The sequence below is a fragment of the Micropterus dolomieu genome, linkage group LG13 (assembly GCF_021292245.1).
Source record: "Micropterus dolomieu isolate WLL.071019.BEF.003 ecotype Adirondacks linkage group LG13, ASM2129224v1, whole genome shotgun sequence".
Taxonomy (NCBI): domain Eukaryota; kingdom Metazoa; phylum Chordata; class Actinopteri; order Centrarchiformes; family Centrarchidae; genus Micropterus; species Micropterus dolomieu.
Window position 1 is genome coordinate 27,026,474 of NC_060162.1, and position 21,879 is coordinate 27,048,352.

Below are 21,879 nucleotides of genomic sequence, written 5' to 3' on the forward strand. Positions count from 1 at the left end.
AGACCCCCCCAAGTGGTCTGTGCTGGCCGGACACTCCCGAACTGTGTCTGACTCCATCAAGAGGCTCATCACCAACATGAGGTAAACTCTACTGCCACCGCTACTGCTGGCTGAGCTGCCTCCCATCATCTCCTAGTCTGACATAACTATATATACTTATCGCTACTTCCTACTTTAGTAGAGCCGGCTCTACTCTGTTAACAGTGATACAGGAAGGTAATCTGAAACATGTGAGGACTGCCCCTTTTCTCATTTGTTCCACTTCCTGTTTTGACTTTTAACTTGTGGTTGCTATAGCTGACTATAGTAAATATAGTTCAAAAGTTGCGTTTTTGATCGGACCAGCCTACTATATATTTCTCAAAATTGGGAAAAACACAGCCATATTTTTTAAGGAGGTCACACACCACAACAGATATCCAATTAAAAGACCATCTTTAGTGCAGAGTTACTTTGTGTTGCAGCAATGCAATTTGGTTTTATTTATATACACCAGTTTATAACAGAACTTATCTCATTGCACTTCTCATACACTTTGTAATGTTATTTACCGAAACCCAACAATTCACACAATGAGCAAGCACTTGGTTTCCACATTATTTATTTATATATATATATATATATATATATACACATACACATACACATACACACACACACACACACACACACACACACACACACACACACACACACACACACACACACACACACGTTTCTGTACTTTGCCATTGTCGAGTGGGTTATAAGAGTCTCAAAGGGCCCTTTTGCTTTATTAATAACTTATTACTACATACATCCTCCATCTCGTGTGTGTTTCTGTGCAGGGAAAAGGCTCCGGGTCAGAGAGAATGTGATGATGCTATTGAGGTGCTGAACGGCTGCATCCGTGAGGTTGATCAGGCCTCTCTGGCTGCCATTAGCCAGCATCTAACACCCCGAGAAGATATCTCCATGGAGGTAAACAGCACACGTGCACACACACACACGCACACACAGCTTTGTGAGGACCCAGTTTTGTCAAATAAAGTGGCTGAAAGCCTCTTGTGTTAAGTTGTAGGTGAAGCTCTTATTCAACACACTTGTCTTCAATTTGTTATCTTAAAGATTCTAATTCTATGTCAGCGCATATTGCGCAACAGTTGGAACAGATGCATGTTTACACAAGCTGTGTGTTATATTTCATACATGCACCACTACGTAATTGATGCATTTACCACTACGTAATTGATGCATTTGAACAAAAAGTCCACCAATAGCTCTTCTTTTAACTTAATCTCTTAGTCTGCTTCAAAGAAGTCTTGGTCCGATTACACCTGGGCCAGTTCCACTCGCTGAAGAAGAAGTGGAAAGTTCTGAAAATGTAGAAAGTGGAACTCTGAACCTTATTTTCTATTAGGGCTGGACAATAAAACAGTAACAATAATTATCGCGATATCATTTTTTCAATTACAGTATAACAAATGTTCAATAAATATTCTATAAATGTTTGATTTTATTCACTTAAATCATACACGAATTAGGACTTAATTTTTTAAATTAAGATGTTGAAGATTATTTGTTGAGTAAAAAGAACTAAAAAAAGGTTTTAGTTAATGTTACTCGTGCATATTTGTTGACAAAGATTTTATCATAATTGTTTTGAAGGTTTCTTCAGCTGTCACTCAGGAGCAGAAATTAGCCCTTAAACTTGAAAAAAATAACGATTTGATACTTATCATTATCGTAAGATATGAAACTTTTTATAACATTTTTGGCCATATCATCCAGCCCTATTTTCTATAATAAAATACCCTAAACTCAAGTTTCACTTGCTAGCTTTTTTCAGTGCTCTCTAGTGTGTCCCAAAGTGTTCTTCAGCAAAAGGAATTTCCTCTGGTGTCAAGATTATTCTGTTCCATGCAGTATGTATTTACCAAAGGTCAAGAATGAACTTCTGTGCTCACATATTCAATGCAGCTCCACCACCTAGTACAACCTCTATAAAGATCGTATTTATTGCATGCAGCTGTATTGTACAGGCGTTTCTATCATTGTGTCTGCCTTTGTGTTTAATAATCTATGAAGTGTGTATAAGCAGTTATATGATAAAGGGAAACTCTGTTGTCTAACTCAGAGTGCATTGTGCCTGACATCTGTGATAACTGTAAGAACTATAGAGAATGAAGATATGTTTGTACTGTAGTGAAGGTATATTTATTCATCTTATATGTGTATATGTTGCAGAATCTCCATGAGCAGATGGCTGCCTCAGTCCATGAGATCCATAACTTGATTGATCCTGTAGCTGTGGCTGCTCGCTCTGAGGCCTCCCAGCTGGGACACAAGGTAAAACACGGGACAACAGCTGACACAGTGTAATATAAATGTTGAGCAGCTGGTGGTCTATCTAAAGAATAACAAGGGCTACACTGACTTTGGGTGAACCATGTTCAAGCCTGACATTTTCCTTTCAATTCAAGGACTCTGTTTTGAAGTTGGCGTCATGTATAATTTGTTCCCCACACACTTGAACAGGTATCTCAGATGGCCAGCTACTTTGAGCCCCTGATCATGGCAGCCATTGGCACAGCGTCCAAGATCGTCAGCAGCCAACAGCAGATGGCTGTCTTAGACCAGACCAAAACCCTGACAGAGTCAGCCCTGCAGATGCTCTACACTGCCAAGGAGGCTGGAGGAAATCCCAAGGTACTGAAGCTGGCACTAGCCATTGCTATCCTTAAAAGCTGCATCAAACCTTTACCAAGAACAAAAAACAGAATCCAATAAAATGAAATAATAAGCTTCTTCAGGTTGAGGCCCGGTTCTTTCAGGTATTTCCTTCATGCTGGTCAGCAAAAGCAAAGTCAACTTCAAAATAAACTCAGCTCATCTAACTAAAAACACACGCATTTGGTAAGAAAGTTACACCCGTGGTATACTTAGCATACCTCAATATTTAGAAATAATCCTGCTGATAATTAAGTGGCAATGGTTACATGTCCAGATGTCCACTTATGGTAATATGATAAATCTGACTTAGCTTAATTAGGAATGAGCGATATGGCCAAAATCTTCTCTGTCTCAATGGGGTGAATGGCCCCCTTTCCACCTGATGGTACCAGCTGAACTCGCCTCTCTCGTCTCTTCTCGGCTTACTTTGGTGCCACGTCCTCTTGTTTTGCAGGTATAGTACCCCCTCAGTGTTGCTGGCCATCAGAGTGACGCCACATTTCCTGCCGACAGGAAGGATTTGTACAGGCTTTAGTCAGTGTTTTAACAGTTTTGAATGACTGGGTCTGTTTGTTTTGGAAAGAAGATGACTTTGGTGGTAATTTGACTCCCGGTAAAACCATCCTGAACGGTCAACACCGAAGGAATCCTAAACTAAAAACAAACTGAACCCCTGAACTGAGCTGATGTTAGCAGCAGCAGCTCGGCTGGAATCACACTGCTGGACTAGCTGCACACTGCGTATTGGCTGATAGCTAGGTTGTTTCCGACAAGGATTTGTTGTCGATACTCTCTGACCAATCAGTCGTCTGCAGTGTTTTCACATCACCTTTTATCGCCTCAGCTGGCCTCACCTTGTTAGGAACTGGAGGTCGGAGGTCATACCAAGGTTATTGGGAACCAGGTACCAGATTTGCCCAATGGAAAAGCAAAAGTAGAGTCAAGGCGAGTAGAGCTGGTACCAATGCAGTGGAAAAGGGGCTAATGTGACATATAGTGTAAAACGCTTAGAGTGGTCAGAAGACTAGAAAGGTGCTATACAAGCACAGTCTATTACTATCGCTGTGCTCAGGGTTAAGACATACATTCTCACAACTACACTTAGTGGAACCGCTCGGGTTTTAACACGTTGAAAGAGACAAGATCATATTACCTCTGTTCTGTCTTTACTGGTTACCTCTTTAGACTTTGTATAAAGTATTTATTAATGTTAGAAGCCCAAAGTTATTTTACATGTGTTTTTATTATTTTGCTGTTTGTATTTTGCTTATTTGATGTGATTACATTTGTTGGATTTTATTTAATTGTGGTGCTTTAACAGTGTGGGTGAATACTTCAGCATTGCCCTGTGATTTCCCTTGTCCAGGCACACATGCAGGAGGCCCTGGAGGAGTCCGTGCAGATGATGAAAGAAGCAGTAGATGACCTTGGGGCCACTCTGGGTGAGGCAGCCAGTGCAGCAGGCGCAGTGGGTGGCATGGTGAACTCCATCACTGATGCCATCAATAAAATGGAAGACACGCCTGCGCTTGAACCTGAAGGCACCTTTGTGGACTACCAGACTACTATGGTTAAGACAGCCAAGGCCATAGCTGTCAGTGTGCAGGAGATGGTAAGGCATTTTGAGAATCATCCAGTAGGCTTAAGTAGTTCTGGTGACTGTAATAAAGTTGAACTAAAAGACGAGCTAAGTAGTAAATGCTTGGCATGTTAAGTCATGGTTTTCAAAGTGTGGTCCGGGGAGCCCCAAGGGTCCTTGAGAGGGTTTCAGGGGGTCCCCGGCAAAAAGGGGAATAGTCGATTTTAACTATAATCCAATCCATAAGTAACACAAAGATCGAATGTATGACTATATTATTCATAAGTTTCATACACTTTCTTTAATAAAACATCTAAAAACAAAAATGCAATCAATGAGGGAAACAGGGTCCGTGATCTAATATGTGTCAGTTTAGTGGTCCTTGAGGTGAAAGATCCAAAAAACAAACTGGCCTCCGTTACAGTCAGTCCCAGCCCTGCCCCTTCCATACCTAGTAGCCCACCAACAGTAAGGCCCCTAATATCTGCATCAGACCCCACCCCTGTTATCTGCGTCAGCAATCAGTCTATGATCAGCCCCGACTCCTGTGATCTGCATCAGACCCCACCCCTGTTATCTTGATCGCTTCCCATTTATTTCTATGTGGAACAAGGCAAGTTAAAAATAGACCCACCTCCTTCACTTCAGGCGGAGTTAGTCTCCTGAGTGAGGACAGTTACAGAGATTATTGAAAGTAAAGTCTTTGATATAACATTACTTTATATCAAAGTTATGACAGTTCAACATCCTACCCACTGTGACCTGGTCAGGGTCTGCTTGTTTAATAAAAGATAAAGGGGGAAAGGTTCATAAACCAGCACAATATGATTACAATATCTGGGAAAAAAGGAATCATGAAAACTAATTTTTTTTTTAAAAGTATTGAAATCCTTTACATCCATTAGAAATGTATTGATTGGGGGGGAATTTGCTTAATGTTGGAATTTGTTTGTTTGTTTGTACTTATAGTGTTATCAGTACTTATAGTTGTTTTTTTTAATAGCACTCATTATCACTCATCTCTCTTCAGGTGACAAAGTCTAACACCAATCCTGATGACCTCGGAGGATTGGCCAACCAGCTGACCAGTGAGTTTGGAAATCTGGCAAATGAGGCCAAATATGCAGCCTTGACTGCAGAGAATGATGAGGTAAATAAAACCAACCGTACCTCAGCATTTGCTGGCCAGGCCAGCTACGCATTTCACATCTCACTTTCCATATTTTACATGCTCAGATTGATCAAGTGTGTCTCTTTGTTTGTTTCCAGATTGGTTCTAACATTAAGAAGCAGGTGGGTGAGCTGGGTTACAGCTGCACAGGTCTGGTGACCAAAGCTGGAGCTCTGCAGTGCAGCCCCAACGACACTTTCACCAAGAAAGAGCTGATTGAAAGCGCCCGCAAAGTCTCTGAGAAGGTCAGTCCACAACCAAACACTTACCTTAGCTCTTTCATTAATTGGCCATTTTATGCTTTTCTAAAGCAATGGTGAACAGGTGATAGGTAATGAAGGTGTGAGGGAGGGCCCTAGCAGAATTCAAACAGGGGATGTTGCTGTGCATGGTTGGCAGCTTAAACTGCTTTCGTTCTTATAATGAGGCAATCCTGGATATTTTTAGATATACGCATTGGTTTACTGCAACTGTCAGAAGATGTCACATAAGACGTATTGAAATTTCACTTTGCAAGATATGCACAGTCCAACGTCCATTCATAACAGATTGGTCTTCTTCTTGCAGGTCTCCCATGTGTTGGCATCCCTGCAGGCAGGTAACCGCGGCACCCAGGCCTGCATCACAGCAGCCAGCGCTGTGTCTGGAATCATTGCAGACCTCGACACCACCATCATGTTTGCCACTGCTGGTACTCTGAACAGAGAGAATGCAGAGACCTTCGCTGACCACAGGTACTAATCACTACAGAGACCCTCTATGAAACAACCGATCACAGTAGGAGAAACTATCATTGATCCCTGTAGGTAAGATGTCTTGGATAAAACAAAGAAGGGATCTCTTGCAATTCATTTCCATTAATAACAATTAAAATGTTTCATTTGAAAAAATAACATCAAGTCCATTAACACCATTTTCACTATTTTCATTCTCTTTTTTATGACTAAAACAATACATCACAAGAGCAGTACCTTAACATTATATCACAACAATGGTACAAAACAAGAGAAAAAAAGTGACAAAATACAAGTACAGTCTTGGCTGGGAGCAGCAATTCTGATTATGATATTAATACCTGAGAGACAGAATCAAGAGTAATGAGAGATTCTGTCATCCAAAATAATGGTAGCCTTTATTAAAGGCCTTTCATACTCTCATTAAAAGGTTGTATGTCTGTTAAAACTTCTCTTTCCACTAATGATTCTCTCTGGACCGTCTGTTCCTGCCAGTCCTCCCCTGGTGTCTCCATCCATAACACCGGGTAGTCAAGTGTTATAAAAGCACTGCGAGAACACAACTCTCCGCTCGTATTTTAAGAGCCTGATTTGGAAGAGAGCTTATTCAAATCATAATGATTCTAATTATTTAATTAAATGTTATTTATAAAGCGCTAATTCATAACAGAAGTTTTCTCATTGTTGTGCCTCATGAAAGTATGGCCACTAAAGTGCATGTTGTTGCCACTGACAGGCTCAGATTGTTATTTTAAGTGTTTGACAACATTGTGGAAAGGATCCCTACGGAGACGGACCTTAAGGTTCTTGTTTTTAACCAGAAACAGTTTCTATATCATCACTATAAAAACAGTACTTTCATCTCTCTGGTCTACTGTTGACAGTTAAATGGGGTTATCTATTGTATTTAAATGGTTTCTTACAGTTGAATATATTGGAAGTAGGGTTTGGGTCCGCGTATGTTATATTTGTGATAATATGGCCAAAGGTTATGAAAAGCCACATGTATGATTTGAACATGTATGATTTGAACGTACTGTGTGATGCCAAATAGACGGCTCTTTTTGTAACATGTAGGTCGTATTCACATGGTCATTGAGGCAGCCCTAATTATGCAGTGATACAAACACAGTGTAAACAAGGAAGAGAAAGTAAAAAAAAAAAAAAGGACCTGAAAGCCATTCAACTTTAAGGATTTTCCCTTTTCACTTGACTTGGTTGACTGTTCCAGATGATTGTGGTTTATGAAAACAATATTTTCGATGACGAAACTTACTAACTCATACATCTGAAATAAATAGCAATTAAAGGGGAATAATAAGATTTTGCAAACTTAATCTGGAGATGTGTAATGATATACTGTAGCATATGGTTCATGTTCTTTATGTGCATCACCTTTGCATTATTGAACCTCCTCTGTGATAGCTGGTGACTTTGTGACCTTCCTGTGTGCAGAGAATACATCCTGAAGACAGCCAAGGCTCTGGTGGAGGACACCAAGCTGCTGGTGTCCGGTGCTGGAGCCAGTCAGGAGAAATTGGCCCAGGCCGCCCAGTCCTCAGTGACCACCATCACCAAACTGGCCGATGTGGTCAAACTGGGAGCTGCCAGCCTGGGTTCTGAAGACCCAGAGACCCAGGTACAGACAGCAGAACTGATTTTATGACTACGTTTTGTAAAACCGATCCACTGACAAAAAGTAATTGAAAGGCTTATCTTAGCTTGTCTTATCTTATGTTTCAACCAAATAAATCCCTTTTGTTTTTTTTTATCACAAAATACGCTAACTTGAACCTAGAGAGTGACATCACCGTGTACCGTGTGATCAGCCAATAAGCAGATAGCTGGAACAGATTTTAATCAGGCATCACATAGATTTAGATTTTGATACTGTAATAGAAATGAAACAAACTGATACAGTCATAAAGAAAAAGAATAGTAAGCAAAACAATGTCCCAATTTTTTATATAGTTTTCATTCTATATTTCTATAGGCTGTTTCATCGGAGGGCAGGTGCAGACCACAAGCTTTTATTAACCCACATCCAGCCACTGAAACTGCTGCTTTGTGTCTAGGTCCATTCACTTCCTATGTGAAGGCATCAAATGAAACTGTAAAGTAACGCTTCTGCACTCTGTAGGTGGTCCTGATCAATGCAGTGAAAGATGTGGCCAAAGCTTTGAGTAACCTCATCAGCGCCACCAAGGCAGCAGCAGGCAAACCTCACGATGACCCCAGCATGCTGCAACTTAAGAACTCTGCTAAGGTAAGATACAAAATGACCAGGTGAGACCCTGCTTTGACCTTTATTTATCTCTGGAGATCCAAAGAGTGCTCTGTTCTCCTCCTGCTTCGCACTTAAGGAGGCTGAATGGATTAAAAAAGAGAGCTTGAGAGAGAAGTTCAAACCTCTGCACAGCTGGCCAATCACATTGCAAGGTACGCATTATGGTTGGATTGTCGGTTTTAGAAAGCACCTGGAGCATGCCGACATCTTTAATGGGAGCTAGTTGAGTCCCGAGTCTACCCCGTTAGAGGCTGGAATCTTCTTTGGAGGCTCGCTCCGAGTTAACCTGTCTCCCACATCGTATGTTGAATACTGTTAATCTGCACAGCACGTGAACAAGTATCCACAGAGCACTATCTCAGCACTGTCATCTGTTGGACTGTGTGGACACTACTCACTGCGGCGTATTTTGAGAACCGAACCAAGACCTGTAGATGCATCAGTGAGCAGTGTTTTTCTTGCCATCACTCTAATCTCTGGCACATTGTCTGACCTGGCTACTGTAGGTGATGGTGACCAACGTGACATCCCTCCTGAAGACAGTGAAGGCAGTGGAGGATGAAGCCACAAAGGGGACCAGAGCTTTGGAGGCTACAATTGAACACATCAAACAGGAGCTGACTGTGAGTAATAACACTCTTTAAATGGAAATGTTGTGTGGTCAGTGTCTTGGTCAACATTTGGAATAAATGTTTCTTCACTACCGCCCCTTCCAACAAGAAGGATTCATCTTTTTGCATAACAGTCACTTGATTAAAGGATGAACTAGTGCTGTTTTGTAGCTATCAAGTGTCTCACTAACTGTCCCCGTGGTTTAACCTCACAGGTGTTCAGCAGTTCCGACCCACCACCAAAGACGACCACGCCAGAGGAGTTTATTCGCACGACTAAAGGAATCACTATGGCAACGGCGAAGGCAGTGGCTGCTGGGAACTCTTGTCGTCAGGAAGACATCATTGCTACGGCCAACCTCAGCAGAAGGGCCATCGCTGACATGCTGCACTCCTGCAAGGTACACCGGAGGTTCATGTCCGGAGTCTGTGGGTCCACGCCGCAGCACAGTGACGAGAGGAGCAGCTGGCGGTCTTCTGAGCCCGAGCTCTTGAAAGCTTTAAAACAAACCTTATTCTGAATCGTACAGGACTGTGTTCTAACGAAATACTGAATGCCAATTTCACTTACTAACCAAAAAAGACAAGCGTGCCTATAGCCATGTATCCATCTAATTGTCATGCGAATTTTAAGCGTAGTTTTGAAATGTCGCAAAAAAGAGGAGAAAAAAAAGAGATACTGTGAAATATGTGCGTTTCCATCAGCTGGTTTGTTGCAAATGTGATTTCAAGCGGGCAAACTGCTGCCAGCCATGTCTCCACACGTTATGGGAATATCTGGTTATGCCGAGTTTTGCATGCCTGCCGAGAATTGCATGCACCTCCAGATAATGCTTTAAAAAGCTATAAAATCCTTTGTGGAGTTCATCAATGGTGATAAATATGCGGTGATAACCCCGTGTGATCAGCGTGCAGAGCAAAGGGTCTGAAAAGGACCTTCAAGAGGTGAATGCAAAATTCAACAGAACAGATGATGAAGGCTACCTGTCCTGATTTGGATCCACCTCTTTTCTCAGCACAAATGAGCGTTACCAGCCGCGAGGTCCAGGAAATTCTCGCAGGTATGCAGAACTCTGCACAACCGGGCAAAACGCCGACAGCAGAAACAGCTGATCAGTCCAATACGTCTGAACTTATTCGCGAATTTTGCTGTTATGCGATACTTCAAAATGCGCATTAAAAAACGTTGATGGAAAACACGGCTTATGTCATGTACTGTTACGTATAACCTATATCCAAGTGATCCACATGTGCACCACCGTGCTACTTATGCTCCTAAAAGCACCAATTATAACACACATTCTCTTGCAGTTGTTGGTCACAAGTTTTCATCATTTCACTACTACATTATGATTTATAAACTACACAGTGGTTTTGAAAGCAAAATCATCCACCTATTTAACCAATACAATATCTGTAGTTCCTCTGGAGCTATAGTTTTTTAACTTCTCTGTCATCTTTGGTCCAAAGTTACCTTAGAATAATGTTATCACATTTCAGTCGGGTTGGTATGGTTTCTTGCCAACTTGCAAGTCTTTGTACTGGTCCATCTCAAAAATACTGTTCACTAAGTCCAGCTATTTCCTCTTTTTGTCATTAGAAGCACAGCATTTCAACATGCAACATGGCATACTGTCTATACTGTCTTTAGTTGATGGTTCAGAAGTTGATTTCTGTCTGTCTGCACTTTCAGCAAGCAGCCTACCACCCAGAGGTGAGCAAGGATGTCCAGATGAGAGCTCTGCGCTACGGCAAAGAATGTGCGTCCGGATATCTGGGACTGCTGGAGCATGTGCTGGTGGTAAGACATAATCACCCACATACACACAAACACACTAACACATATAGTTCACAGTGCTGCCATTTGTACACCACTACCTTAAAACCTTTCACGACTTAGAGAGAAGAAGTCGAAATGCAGGAATTCCGCAGCAGCCCTGCATGACCGCAGCCATATCACAACCACTAACACAGCGTGGCTACGGCCACGGTGACCATTTCTTCCCTCGCACATACCCACATATTCTGCTAATAACTATACGACCCTGTGTACATTCATTCCACTAGTCCTAGGATCAACTTGGAAACATTCTAGCCATGAGTAATTGTTATTGTGCCAAAATATCTTAAACTGTGCAGTCTCTAACGAGCTAAAGCCATTTAAAATGTCATTTTTCAATCTTGTGGTTCCAGTGTTCCATTATGGTAACGACAAACAAATGATTTGATCCCAGAGAAGTTTGGAGCTTGCAGTTATAGGGGCCACAGCATGATGGCTGCATGCTTACACACCTCTCCTCTATACGTCTTATTTCAGGTGTCATGTGTTTGATGACCTCTTTTCTTTCCTTTTCCCAACGCTCTGTCAATGTTCCTTTAAACTTGTGGCTCACTGATGTGGGTGCAAGCCGGTGAGTACACCACATGACTGACCTGCACAAGTGTGAGGCTGCATTGGTTGATTGCTTCCCTGAATACTTTATGCCACAACAATGCTGCAGAATGCCTCCGGGCACGTTAGCAGATGTCAGACCAGCTCTGCTCGCGGACAGGACGCGGGTGTTTGCTGGTTATGCACCAGCAGGTGTCTGCATGGGTTGTCAAGAGTCGAGACAAAATCTGACTTAGCTGGATGTGTTCATACATATTCTGAGACAGTCAGCAGTGATTATATATCTTTAGATTGATGTTAGAGTGTGTAGTCGCACCGTCAGCTGATTTCCCCTCCGTTCTGATCAGATCACATGTATGTGGTGCTCCGTCCTGGTGACGCCTCAGTCGCGTGTACAGTAAGGGATATTCTGCTCTCCAAGCCTCAAATTTATAAATGGTGTCTTATAACTGCCTGGTTCCTGGTTCCATTCATGGTCCACCTCGCTTTTTCTGGTGCTTTTGCCCGTATCACACAATTTCAGTTGCCATAGACCTGAAGATGGTCAGATTTGCTGGGCACCTTCAGGACTTCTCATCCATGTTGGCTGATAAGTTGAGTCGTTAAGAAATCAGGGAGGACACACAAACTTAGTGACACATGTGCTCTTAACAGAGCTGAAACGACTGAGCAGCATGTACAGTTCAAATCATTATATACCTTCCATATAAACTGGTAGATGTTTGATTTTGTTTTGAAATTGAATTATATTTTCTGTTAATGGCGTCAAAAAAAGGCATAATTCCATCCACTGTGATGACGACGATGTGAAGTGTAAAAAAATCAAGAACCACTGAGTGCAGCACTTCCTCCAGGCAGTGTAGATGTGATCTGAGCCTGTGGTCCCGCCCTCTGGTGGTTGGAATGGTTGGAACAGAACAACAACCTGCCTGCTTGTCCACACTGAGTCTCTCTGGTCTTTGACCTCTGGGGGGAATACAGTACTACCACTGACCTGCTGAGCATGCTGCTGAGTGACATGCTTTTGGTTTTTGTTGATGTCTTGTCATCAAGTGAACACACGGCACAGTGAGACCTCTTAACCTTTAAACCTTATAACATCACAAGTGAACAAACCCTTTGTAGAACTGTTGCATGGAGTTAGTAGTCTGTATTTGTGTAACCCAGAACATGCCACTGTTCCCCCTGCCTCATCAGGTGCTCGCGTTCTCTCAGCACCTGTGCTGACTGAACATGTGTGTGTCGGTTTGTTGGTGTACAGTGTGCGGATGTGTTTGGCCCGCTGCATGCGTTCCTGCGCAGTGACGTCCTCGCCTCTATCTTCTCATGACAACACATCTGAATAAACTTGAGCTGGGTATGGGCTGAGCCCTGTTAATGCCCTGCACCTGTCGCACACTTTTCCAGCCCGAATCCTGCATGTCCACCTAGGACAGTCTGAGGACACTCACTGAAACCCAAACACATCTTAGCACCTATAAATCAAACTAATCTTTATTGGTTGACTCTCTCATTCCCCGCCCTATCATATACATTAGATGCAGGAGTCTCTACTGACAAAGCTAACTGAAGACATCTGATACATCTGTGGTCACATTGGTGCCCCTAGAATCACTTGATTCTACTAATGAATATGGGTGAGTGAGGCAATAATGTTATCCCACAGATACAAAGCCTCTCTCAACAGTAGAGGAATGCATATGCATCATTTTCATCATATTTAAGAGATTTAAATGTGCGTACACGCCCTTCTGTTTTATAAACCTCAGTCACTGTGGAACTGTGCGTACTGATTCCCACGCCCACAGTTAGCCATGAATGGGTATACTTGCGTATCAGCACGTCTGTCCGCTGCACCAGTCTGTCAATGAAAAGAGCAACAAAATTTGTGTCTCATCAGCGACGATCCGCAACAATGCCAGCAGCTGTCATTACACGTGACCCTTGGCTTTGTCATTCGTTGATCACATGTAGTGTACACCGTCATCTGCAGTGGTGTCCCATCTGGGATTTAGTTTATATGCACTCATATAAAAAGTAAAATGACAACAGCATCAACACAGGGCGATAACATGATTCTTACAATGTAAATAAAGAGATACAATTTATCACACACATGTAATTCATGCACATTTAATCTGGTATGTTGGGTATCAGATCGCTCCATGTGTACTCTGGTCTGACGTTTGTGCGAAGGGCTGACATGCTCACGACACATTCATTTGTAATGAAGTTTCTTCCCCAGGGTGGTACGGGTACACAGATGGTCACAACCAAAAGAGAAAAGCATATCATGCAGCGTTAGTAAGGTGTTCCACCCCGAGTGCTCCTTGTCATACCATGTGTGAAACTCTTAACTGTTCCTGGTATTATGGCGCAAAGAGACAAACACACATGTACATGTACCTGTTATTATCGTAGCATTAGCTTAGCACAAGCTGGGTTTTGATATTTGGGAATTTAAGTAAACATGGTGGGCATCAGTAATACAGAAGGTGAATGAAAAAACATTGAATTATTTAAAGGTTAAGGCTTGTTCTTCCTTCACCCACAGATCATCCAGAAGCCCTCTCCTGATCTGAAGCAACAGTTGGCCAACTACTCCAAGCGTGTGGCTGGCTCTGTCACTGAGCTCATCCAGGCTGCAGAGGCCATGAAAGGTATTTTAACCTTCAACAACAGAAAGAGAGCAGAACAAAACTACATTCCTCAGTTGTTCCTTTGGGGCTCATTTACATTTAATGGAGTCAGCATCTTTATTGATCTGTCTGGACGTAGCTGTAGGGATAACACTTGAACATGAACTTTGATCATGGTAATAAGACACAAGTTTCATACGGATGCTAATGAATGAAAACATGGTGCTGTTGTACAATATCAAGAAGATCAGTGGATCTTTTTTAAGCCACTTGGTTTACAACTTCTGCCTCCAGTGGAAGTATCAAAAAAGAGGGAGCAATGTACATCGCCCTTTCAGACATGCACAAGACATGTCTTAAATAGCCCTGCATCAGATCTTCTTTAGAGCTCTTAATGCAAATGAGCCCTGACAGTAATTTGAAGTAGGATTAGTAAATATCCCCCTTAGAGTTCTACAGTTTCACACAGCTCTGTTCTGGGATTCCCCTCTTAAGAGTCATGTACAAACTACATTGAACCCAAGTCAAAATGCATCATCTATCAAATAGAGGGAAAGTCATCCTCAGACCTTTATATCACAGATGAATGTCCCTCTGCTCCAGTGTTGGAGACATTATCTGCAACTGAATCCTGCAGCCTACGTGGCTGTAGGTTCGTGAACTCATTTAACAGATGACGCAAATGGGACTGTAGAGCTGTGATTGATGTGCAGGATTGGGGTTCAACAGGATTTTATCCAATCCAAATTCAGCATCAAATTCACCTATCAAATGTGCATCCCTTTAAACACCCTATCCAATATATCACTCTCCTGAGATCTGTTAACACCTTTTATTGGTAGAGAGGGAAAAAAATACTGCAGTTTTACATCGCATGAAAACCTGCTGCTCCAACCTGAAGATAAGATATGAAATGTATCTGACTGGAGGTCCTGATTAAGAATGACTGTATTTGGGTGCAAAGCATGAAATATTGACATTTCGAAGTTTACCTGGGAAGCTCCAACTACTGAAATAGATGTGAGACAATCAGAGATGCCGTTTCACCATCGAGAGCACATATTCCAACAGCCAAGTTATGCATTTGGCCTTTTGGCAAGTTATGGATGCATGACATAAATATGCACTGCATACACTGTAGATACTATGTGTTACGTGCAAAAGATTTAGACAGAAGAGTAAGAAGAGGTTCATTAGCCTCAGAGCTTAGTGAAATCTGGTATTATATTAACCTGGAACAGGACACTTAATGGAAAATTGTTATTGGAACCCAGCCCTATTGATGCTGCATAATCTGAGTGCGAAGTGCTCTAGGGTTTGCTATTAGTACCTTTTAATAGTACACAAATATAGTAATAACATTGCATAGTTCATGTATTGAATGCAGCTCAAATTGCTTTACACAAAAAAGAAAAACAAGTATATATCTGGAAGATTTAGACAATCTATATGATATGCAGTTATAAAGTGACCCCAGGCTGGTTAAAACTTTCTGTTTATATATCATATTATATCATTATCATTATGCCATATTCACCTAATAGAGTGTGTGTGTGTGTGTGTGTGTGTGTGTGTGTGTGTGTTATAGGCACAGAGTGGGTGGACCCCGAGGATCCCACTGTCATTGCCGAGAACGAGCTGTTGGGAGCGGCGGCAGCTATTGAAGCAGCTGCCAAGAAACTGGAGCAGCTGAGGCCCAGGACCAAGCCCAAGGTTAGAGGGCTTTTTACAGAACAGCAGCATTCACAGCAGCAGCCTGTTAACCTCCCCACAGGGTCACATACAGTGTGTACTACTGGCTTCTCACACCATGAATGATCGCCATCCTATAGACCATGCCCTGTTAGCCTTTTAATATTCCTCCATTTCAAAGTATTTGTGGACACTAGCTTTTCCCATGCTGTTGACCAGCCCTATTCACTTTTTTAAGGAAGCCCCTTTGTCTTAATAAATCTTCCACAGATCATCACAGCTCTGTAACATAGTGTGTTAATTGACTTTATTGGCTCGTTGGTTTCCCTCTCTTGTAAACAGGAAGCAGATGAGAGTTTGAACTTTGAGGAGCAGATTCTGGAGGCAGCCAAGTCCATTGCAGCTGCCACCAGTGCTCTCGTCAAAGCCGCTTCAGCAGCACAGAGGGAGCTGGTGGCTCAAGGGAAGGTACGTCTGAGTCCAACTAAAGCATGAGTATTCTGTGAGACTATTCAGGAATTAATTCTGGATACTGCAGGCAACATTTAAACCCTCCACAGAGAAATGGTGAACTGTGAGTGCTGTGCACCATAATTTGCCCTGAACAAAAACCTAAAACATGTTTTATAATATACACAAATCAATTTAATTTTACAGATGTAGTGCCAATTCATAACAGAAGATATTTCATTGCACTTCATATTGAGCAGGTCTAGACCATAGTCTTTGTAATATTATTTACGGAGATCCAACAATTCCCTACCATGAGCAAGCACTTGGCCACAGTGGCGACAAACTCCCTTCTCCCCCCAGGGAGAAACCTAAAGCAGAACCTACACAGTAGCCCAACACATGTTCCACATAAAGATGTAAAACAATAGTAATGGTAAGAATAGAAATGTCAACAAAAATTAGTAGTAGTAAGTATAATAATAGCAATGATAACAGTAATAGGAATATTAATTGTAGCACGTGTCCTCTGAGATTCCTCGCACTGGTGCTGGAGGCTGGGGCAATACTATCCAGAGTAACTATATCTTTAGATAATACGTCTCAAAGATGTTTGGGCCAAGTACAATAACTTCGGTTTTGTCTAAGTTCAACATCCAAAAATTGCAGGTCATCCAGGTTTTACATCCTAAAGGCATGCAGGTTTAGCTAACTGATAGGGTTGGGAATCACCAGAGGCCCCACGATATGATATTATCACGATACTTATGTCACAATACGATATTATTGCAATTTTAAACATATTGCGAGATATTGCAATTTACTACCTTTTTTACAACTTCAAATTGTGTCTCCAAAGGAAAACTTTTTTTAGTGAACTAAAAAAGCTATTGATTTTATTATTATTGTACCAAAAAGTAAAATTCTCATGTACAATTTTTATAATAAAAGATCGATACTTGACGTCCGTGTATCGATACAACCGAAAATATCGCAGTACTATGCTGGATCGTTTTTTTCCCCCTACCCCTAATAACTGATAAATATTGCCTAAAGGAAGCATATATAAGGTGAACAGGATTGATCCAAGCACAGAACCTTGGGGAACTCTGTGACTAACTTGTGCAGGGAGGATTAATTGTTAACAATTGTTGTAAAATTGATCTGATAAATAGGACTTAAACTTAGACTGGTTCCTTTAATGCCAATTAAATTAATGCCAATTCCCAAAAAGCAGCAGCCTGTTTTTCTACATGCCCTCCTGCGCATTTTATATTTTTGATATCCATGAATGCTTTGGCTACACAGACTTGAAATTATAATAAAACCAGTATGATTCTGAGCCATTTTTCCTGTATTTCCAGGTGGGAGCGATCCCAGCCAATGCGGTGGATGATGGACAGTGGTCTCAGGGGCTGATTTCAGCTGTAAGTCTCTTCCATTAAGGTGTATTTAAGATTTGGGTGTTTTTTTGGTGTTCTTAGTTAAACATCTTACCACCGATGCCTTTGACTCCTCAGGCTCGAATGGTTGCTGCAGCAACCAACAACCTGTGTGAGGCAGCCAACTCTGCGGTGCAGGGACACGCCAGCGAGGAGAAGCTCATCTCGTCAGCAAAGCAGGTGGCGGCCTCCACCGCTCAGCTGCTGGTGGCCTGCAAGGTCAAGGCTGACCAGGACTCCCAGACCATGAAGAGACTCCAGGTCAGCACTGCATGCTAATGTTTATTAAGCTACACATCTACTTCTGTTTGTTAAAAGTACTGTGCTGTTACTCTGGAACTTCCAAGAAATCACACTGAGATAACAAAAGTCTGAGTCGAGGACACCACAGTTCTCAATGATAAAGGAGAGTTTGTGGAGGGGTGTTGCCTACCCTGTAAAGAAGAGCAGCCTGGTCTTGTTGATGAGCTTCATGTGGTGTGCAGACATCCACTGAGAGATGTCAGCCAGACACGCAGAGATTTGTCCTGTTACCTGGGATTCAGACTAGGGGAAAGACAGAATAAGTTGAGTGTCATCTGGATAGCTGTACTAGGAAAAGCCATGTGAGTGAAAAACAGAGCCAAGTGATTTGATCTATAGAGAAAAAAGTAGGGGACCCAGAACAGAACTCTGAGGGACGCCAATAGTGAGGCTACAAGGTTCAGACACAGATTCTCTCCAGGTTACCCTGTAAGTGCATACTTGGGACAATCAACAGTGTTTGCTGGCAGTGTTTTCCCTTCAGCAAAGAGCGTCATTAGTGTATCTACTGAACTCCATAAACAGTCTGTAAACATTACTACAAAAAGTGATAGGAATCAGTTTTATGAAAGTATCTTGAAACAGCTGTCACTTCAAACAGACTGGCTGCAGCCTGCTGCTGCCATCTTGGTCGTACTCCAATACCACATATAATACTGTTGGACCCATTCTTATGAGACAGCTGTCACCCTGCTTCTCCCTGTTAACAGAGACTCCAGTCTGCAGTGTAGTTCATACACTCCACTGAATGACGCTGGACTACATTACATTAAAAAGTGAAGTTTCAGTTTCACTTCTCTGTTTCTTCACATGTATGCTCCCTCTCGACCACTAATGCCCATTGTCTCTCTTTCTCTCTATTTTCTTAAATTAACTTTAAAAATTTGGTATAATCAAATTTATTTCAGTTCCAGGTAGCAACACAAGTTCACCAAAGCTGGGCAGCATCCTGCGAGCCACAGACACAGTGGGGAAGTCAGACAGTATTGAGAGATGAACTAACACATTGTTCCTTTGGGTCTGCACATAATTTGTTGACCAGACTTGAAATTATCTCAGTATTTTCTACAGTATATCAAAACCACTCCCTCTTTTCTCCCCTCAATATGACTTAATCACAGTACAGATGAGAAAAATTGACTGAATCTGCATTAGTTGCCATGGCAACAGAGGGAGTTAGAACCATTTTCTCTCGAGAAGGAAAGCCAGGTCCAAAGTTAGCTCCCTAACTCTTCCCTGCTTCGTCATACTGTCATCTGATACTGGCAGATGAGGGATAGTGAGATGTGTCCTCCTCATCTGCACACATGATTCAGAGCTACAGTACCTGCTAAGGAACAATAACATTAGTTATCCTGCAGCAGCTGAAGTTGTTGGGGAGCACACAGTCTGTTACTGTCTATTAATAGGCTGGAGTTTTAGTGTTTAGGGTTACAGGTGAGCTGCATAATCTGTACAGCTGCTACATCAGGATTACTGTGCTCTAAATTTAGCACAGGTAAGAGTGCCCTTTACACACTGCTGCATGTCAGTATTTTAAAGGGGCACTCCAGAGGTTTAATGTTGAATATCCAAACAACATCCTAAAAACCTACGTTTCCTGTAATGTAGAAACTCCCTGCCTGGTAAATGCCTATTTATTTCACCCTCCACTACTCCAGTTTTAACTAAGGCCTTCTGGGATAAACTTGCAGTCTCTAAGCCCAAGAGTTAAGCCAGATCAGTGTAAAATTGCTGGCGTGTCACTTTTTCTTCCTTAAACTGCACTGTAGGCGCTGGCTCACTGAAATAATGCACTCCAGAAAGGTTGTTGTGACCTTTTATGTGTAACTGAGGCAGTCAGTCCCAAGACATAACAGAAACTACAAGTATCTCCTGTCACCCCATCCACCCCAAAATACTACCTTTAAGGCTGTGTGTATGCTAGCTGTGAGCACATCAGCCTGCCCAGGCCATCTCATATTCTCTGATCCAATCAGCAGTGGCTTATCTCCTCCTCTTCTGGGCCTGCAGCTGCCACCACAGTAATTCCCATACATTTATGTCTACAGGAACTCTGGAAACAATCCACCAGTCCAACCATGGCACCAAGAACTGGAAACATTAGCCTCCAATCTATGATTACACCAGCAGCATTTGCTCTCTTCACTCTTTGCTTTAAGTGTTGATGTACAGTCTCTCAGTTGCATTTGTGAATTTGCGAGAAAAGGTGGTTGTTTGAAACGCAGCAGGTGATTCAGCACATAACACCGAGTTACCTGCTTTTTTGCCAACACCTGCAATGAAGCGGTATAATACAGCAGCCAAACATGTCAGTCCCATGGATTTCAAGATAGATAATCCAAATTGCTAACCTTGTCACACTAGATAAATCACAAATAAAGGCATAGTTGAACATGTATTTGTGTTATTAATATTGGATATTAACTAGATGTAACTACCAGCAATGCTGGTGTGTCGAGGCCATTTTGCCATTGGTTTGCTGACAGTTCTTCCCGTTATGTGGGATATTCCATAGCCCTCAGAAATTCATGATATGTTTGATTAGGAATTACTACCAGTGGGGCTACATGAATGTTTTTTCCCACTTGGCAGGTGTGTGTGCAGCATTGAAATGTTCAGTTTGTTTTTTGGCTCTGGCTGTGTCCGAACTATGTATCCTGTTTTGTATTCAAGTGAACAGTTTATACCTTCAGAAAGTCCCCCAATGCATGTCAGCATGTAGACAACTTTTTGCTACCAATCCCACAACGCTCAGCCTTTAGTTTGAAGTAAATTAGAAACATGCGACACTGCAGCTGTAGATCAGGAAGCAAACCCAATGACGATTTCAAAGTGTCCAAAATGTCAGTGTGTGCTCCCTGTAGAGTGAACTACTAAATGTCCATCATGTGCAGCAGGGAATGGTGAGTGAGTGAACATAGCCTCTGTGTCAGAGGTGTTCATTCAACCCTGTGCTCATTCTGGAGGCTGACGTCAGCTGTGCTGGTGTATTGGAATGTGACATTTTCTGGCCACTCAATACAGAATATAAAGGGTCTGTTCACACCAAATCACGAAACAAAAAAATGAAAGGCAGCGTCACGGTGTTACGTTGTATGTCAAGGCCAGACCAACAGTAACATTCCATCCAAAGATAAACCAGCAGAGAGGAGGCTTCACTGTCTGTGTGACTGTACCGTCCTCTGCCAGCCCAGTGTCTTATTTCAGCCCACGGAGCCGCAAAAGGAGAAAACTCTTCTTTGTTAGAGCCGAGCGGCCCAATTAGACAAGTGTTTGGCCTTGAGTGCAGTTCAGCAGGCTGCTCCTTGTTGCCTTTTACAGCTATTCTCAGGCACTGAAGCAGGAGAAAAAAACTGTTATGGTTTTCTGTCTGAGCTCTGGTGGAAGTTATTATTCCCTTTCCAGGAGTTGCTGTTCACAAGAAGCACAGTTGATGTGTCTGCATGAGTCTGTTTATGAAGTTGTGGTCCATAGTTAGAGATATTAGACATCTGTTAATCATCACTTTTAGAAATCACCTCATCTTCCTATTCATATCTTTTTAGTTTGACAAAAACATTCTTCTTAGCTTTAGCTTAGAAAAGGTGAATTTGGGCCCCGATTTCTTTTGTCAGTTTATTGTTTCCAATGTTAAGAGTGAACTTTCACGCTCAACTTGCATTTTTTAAATCCCGACTCATTGTTTGTTGTTGCAGGCGGCTGGAAATGCTGTGAAGAGAGCCTCTGATAACCTGGTGAAGGCAGCACAGAAGGCAGCGTTTGACGCTCAGGACGACCAGGCTGTGGTGGTCAAGAGTAAGATGGTGGGAGGTATTGCTCAGGTGAGTTCAAGATCCCAAAGATACAAAAGAAAAGAAAAAAAAA

The 21,879-nt window shown here is 42.2% G+C and overlaps 2 protein-coding genes across 4 annotated transcripts in view; both read left to right on the forward strand.

Moving 5' to 3' along the window:
• The window catches only part of LOC123981564 (pro-neuregulin-3, membrane-bound isoform-like), a 580,451-nt gene that overhangs the window by 484,169 nt on the left and 74,403 nt on the right, over positions 1–21,879 (forward strand). The gene's annotated exons all lie outside the window — the stretch shown is intronic.
• tln1 (talin 1) overlaps positions 1–21,879 on the forward strand; it is a 72,233-nt gene that overhangs the window by 47,226 nt on the left and 3,128 nt on the right. The window contains exons 39-56 of the mRNA XM_046066493.1: positions 828–960; positions 2,227–2,328; positions 2,518–2,688; positions 4,079–4,324; positions 5,322–5,441; positions 5,561–5,707; positions 6,030–6,196; positions 7,652–7,835; positions 8,337–8,462; positions 8,990–9,106; positions 9,310–9,495; positions 10,788–10,895; positions 14,041–14,146; positions 15,714–15,838; positions 16,160–16,285; positions 17,632–17,694; positions 17,788–17,970; positions 21,711–21,836. Coding sequence (XP_045922449.1) covers positions 828–960; positions 2,227–2,328; positions 2,518–2,688; positions 4,079–4,324; positions 5,322–5,441; positions 5,561–5,707; positions 6,030–6,196; positions 7,652–7,835; positions 8,337–8,462; positions 8,990–9,106; positions 9,310–9,495; positions 10,788–10,895; positions 14,041–14,146; positions 15,714–15,838; positions 16,160–16,285; positions 17,632–17,694; positions 17,788–17,970; positions 21,711–21,836 — 2,536 coding nt within the window. The remainder of the gene's footprint in view (positions 1–827; positions 961–2,226; positions 2,329–2,517; positions 2,689–4,078; positions 4,325–5,321; positions 5,442–5,560; positions 5,708–6,029; positions 6,197–7,651; positions 7,836–8,336; positions 8,463–8,989; positions 9,107–9,309; positions 9,496–10,787; positions 10,896–14,040; positions 14,147–15,713; positions 15,839–16,159; positions 16,286–17,631; positions 17,695–17,787; positions 17,971–21,710; positions 21,837–21,879) is intronic.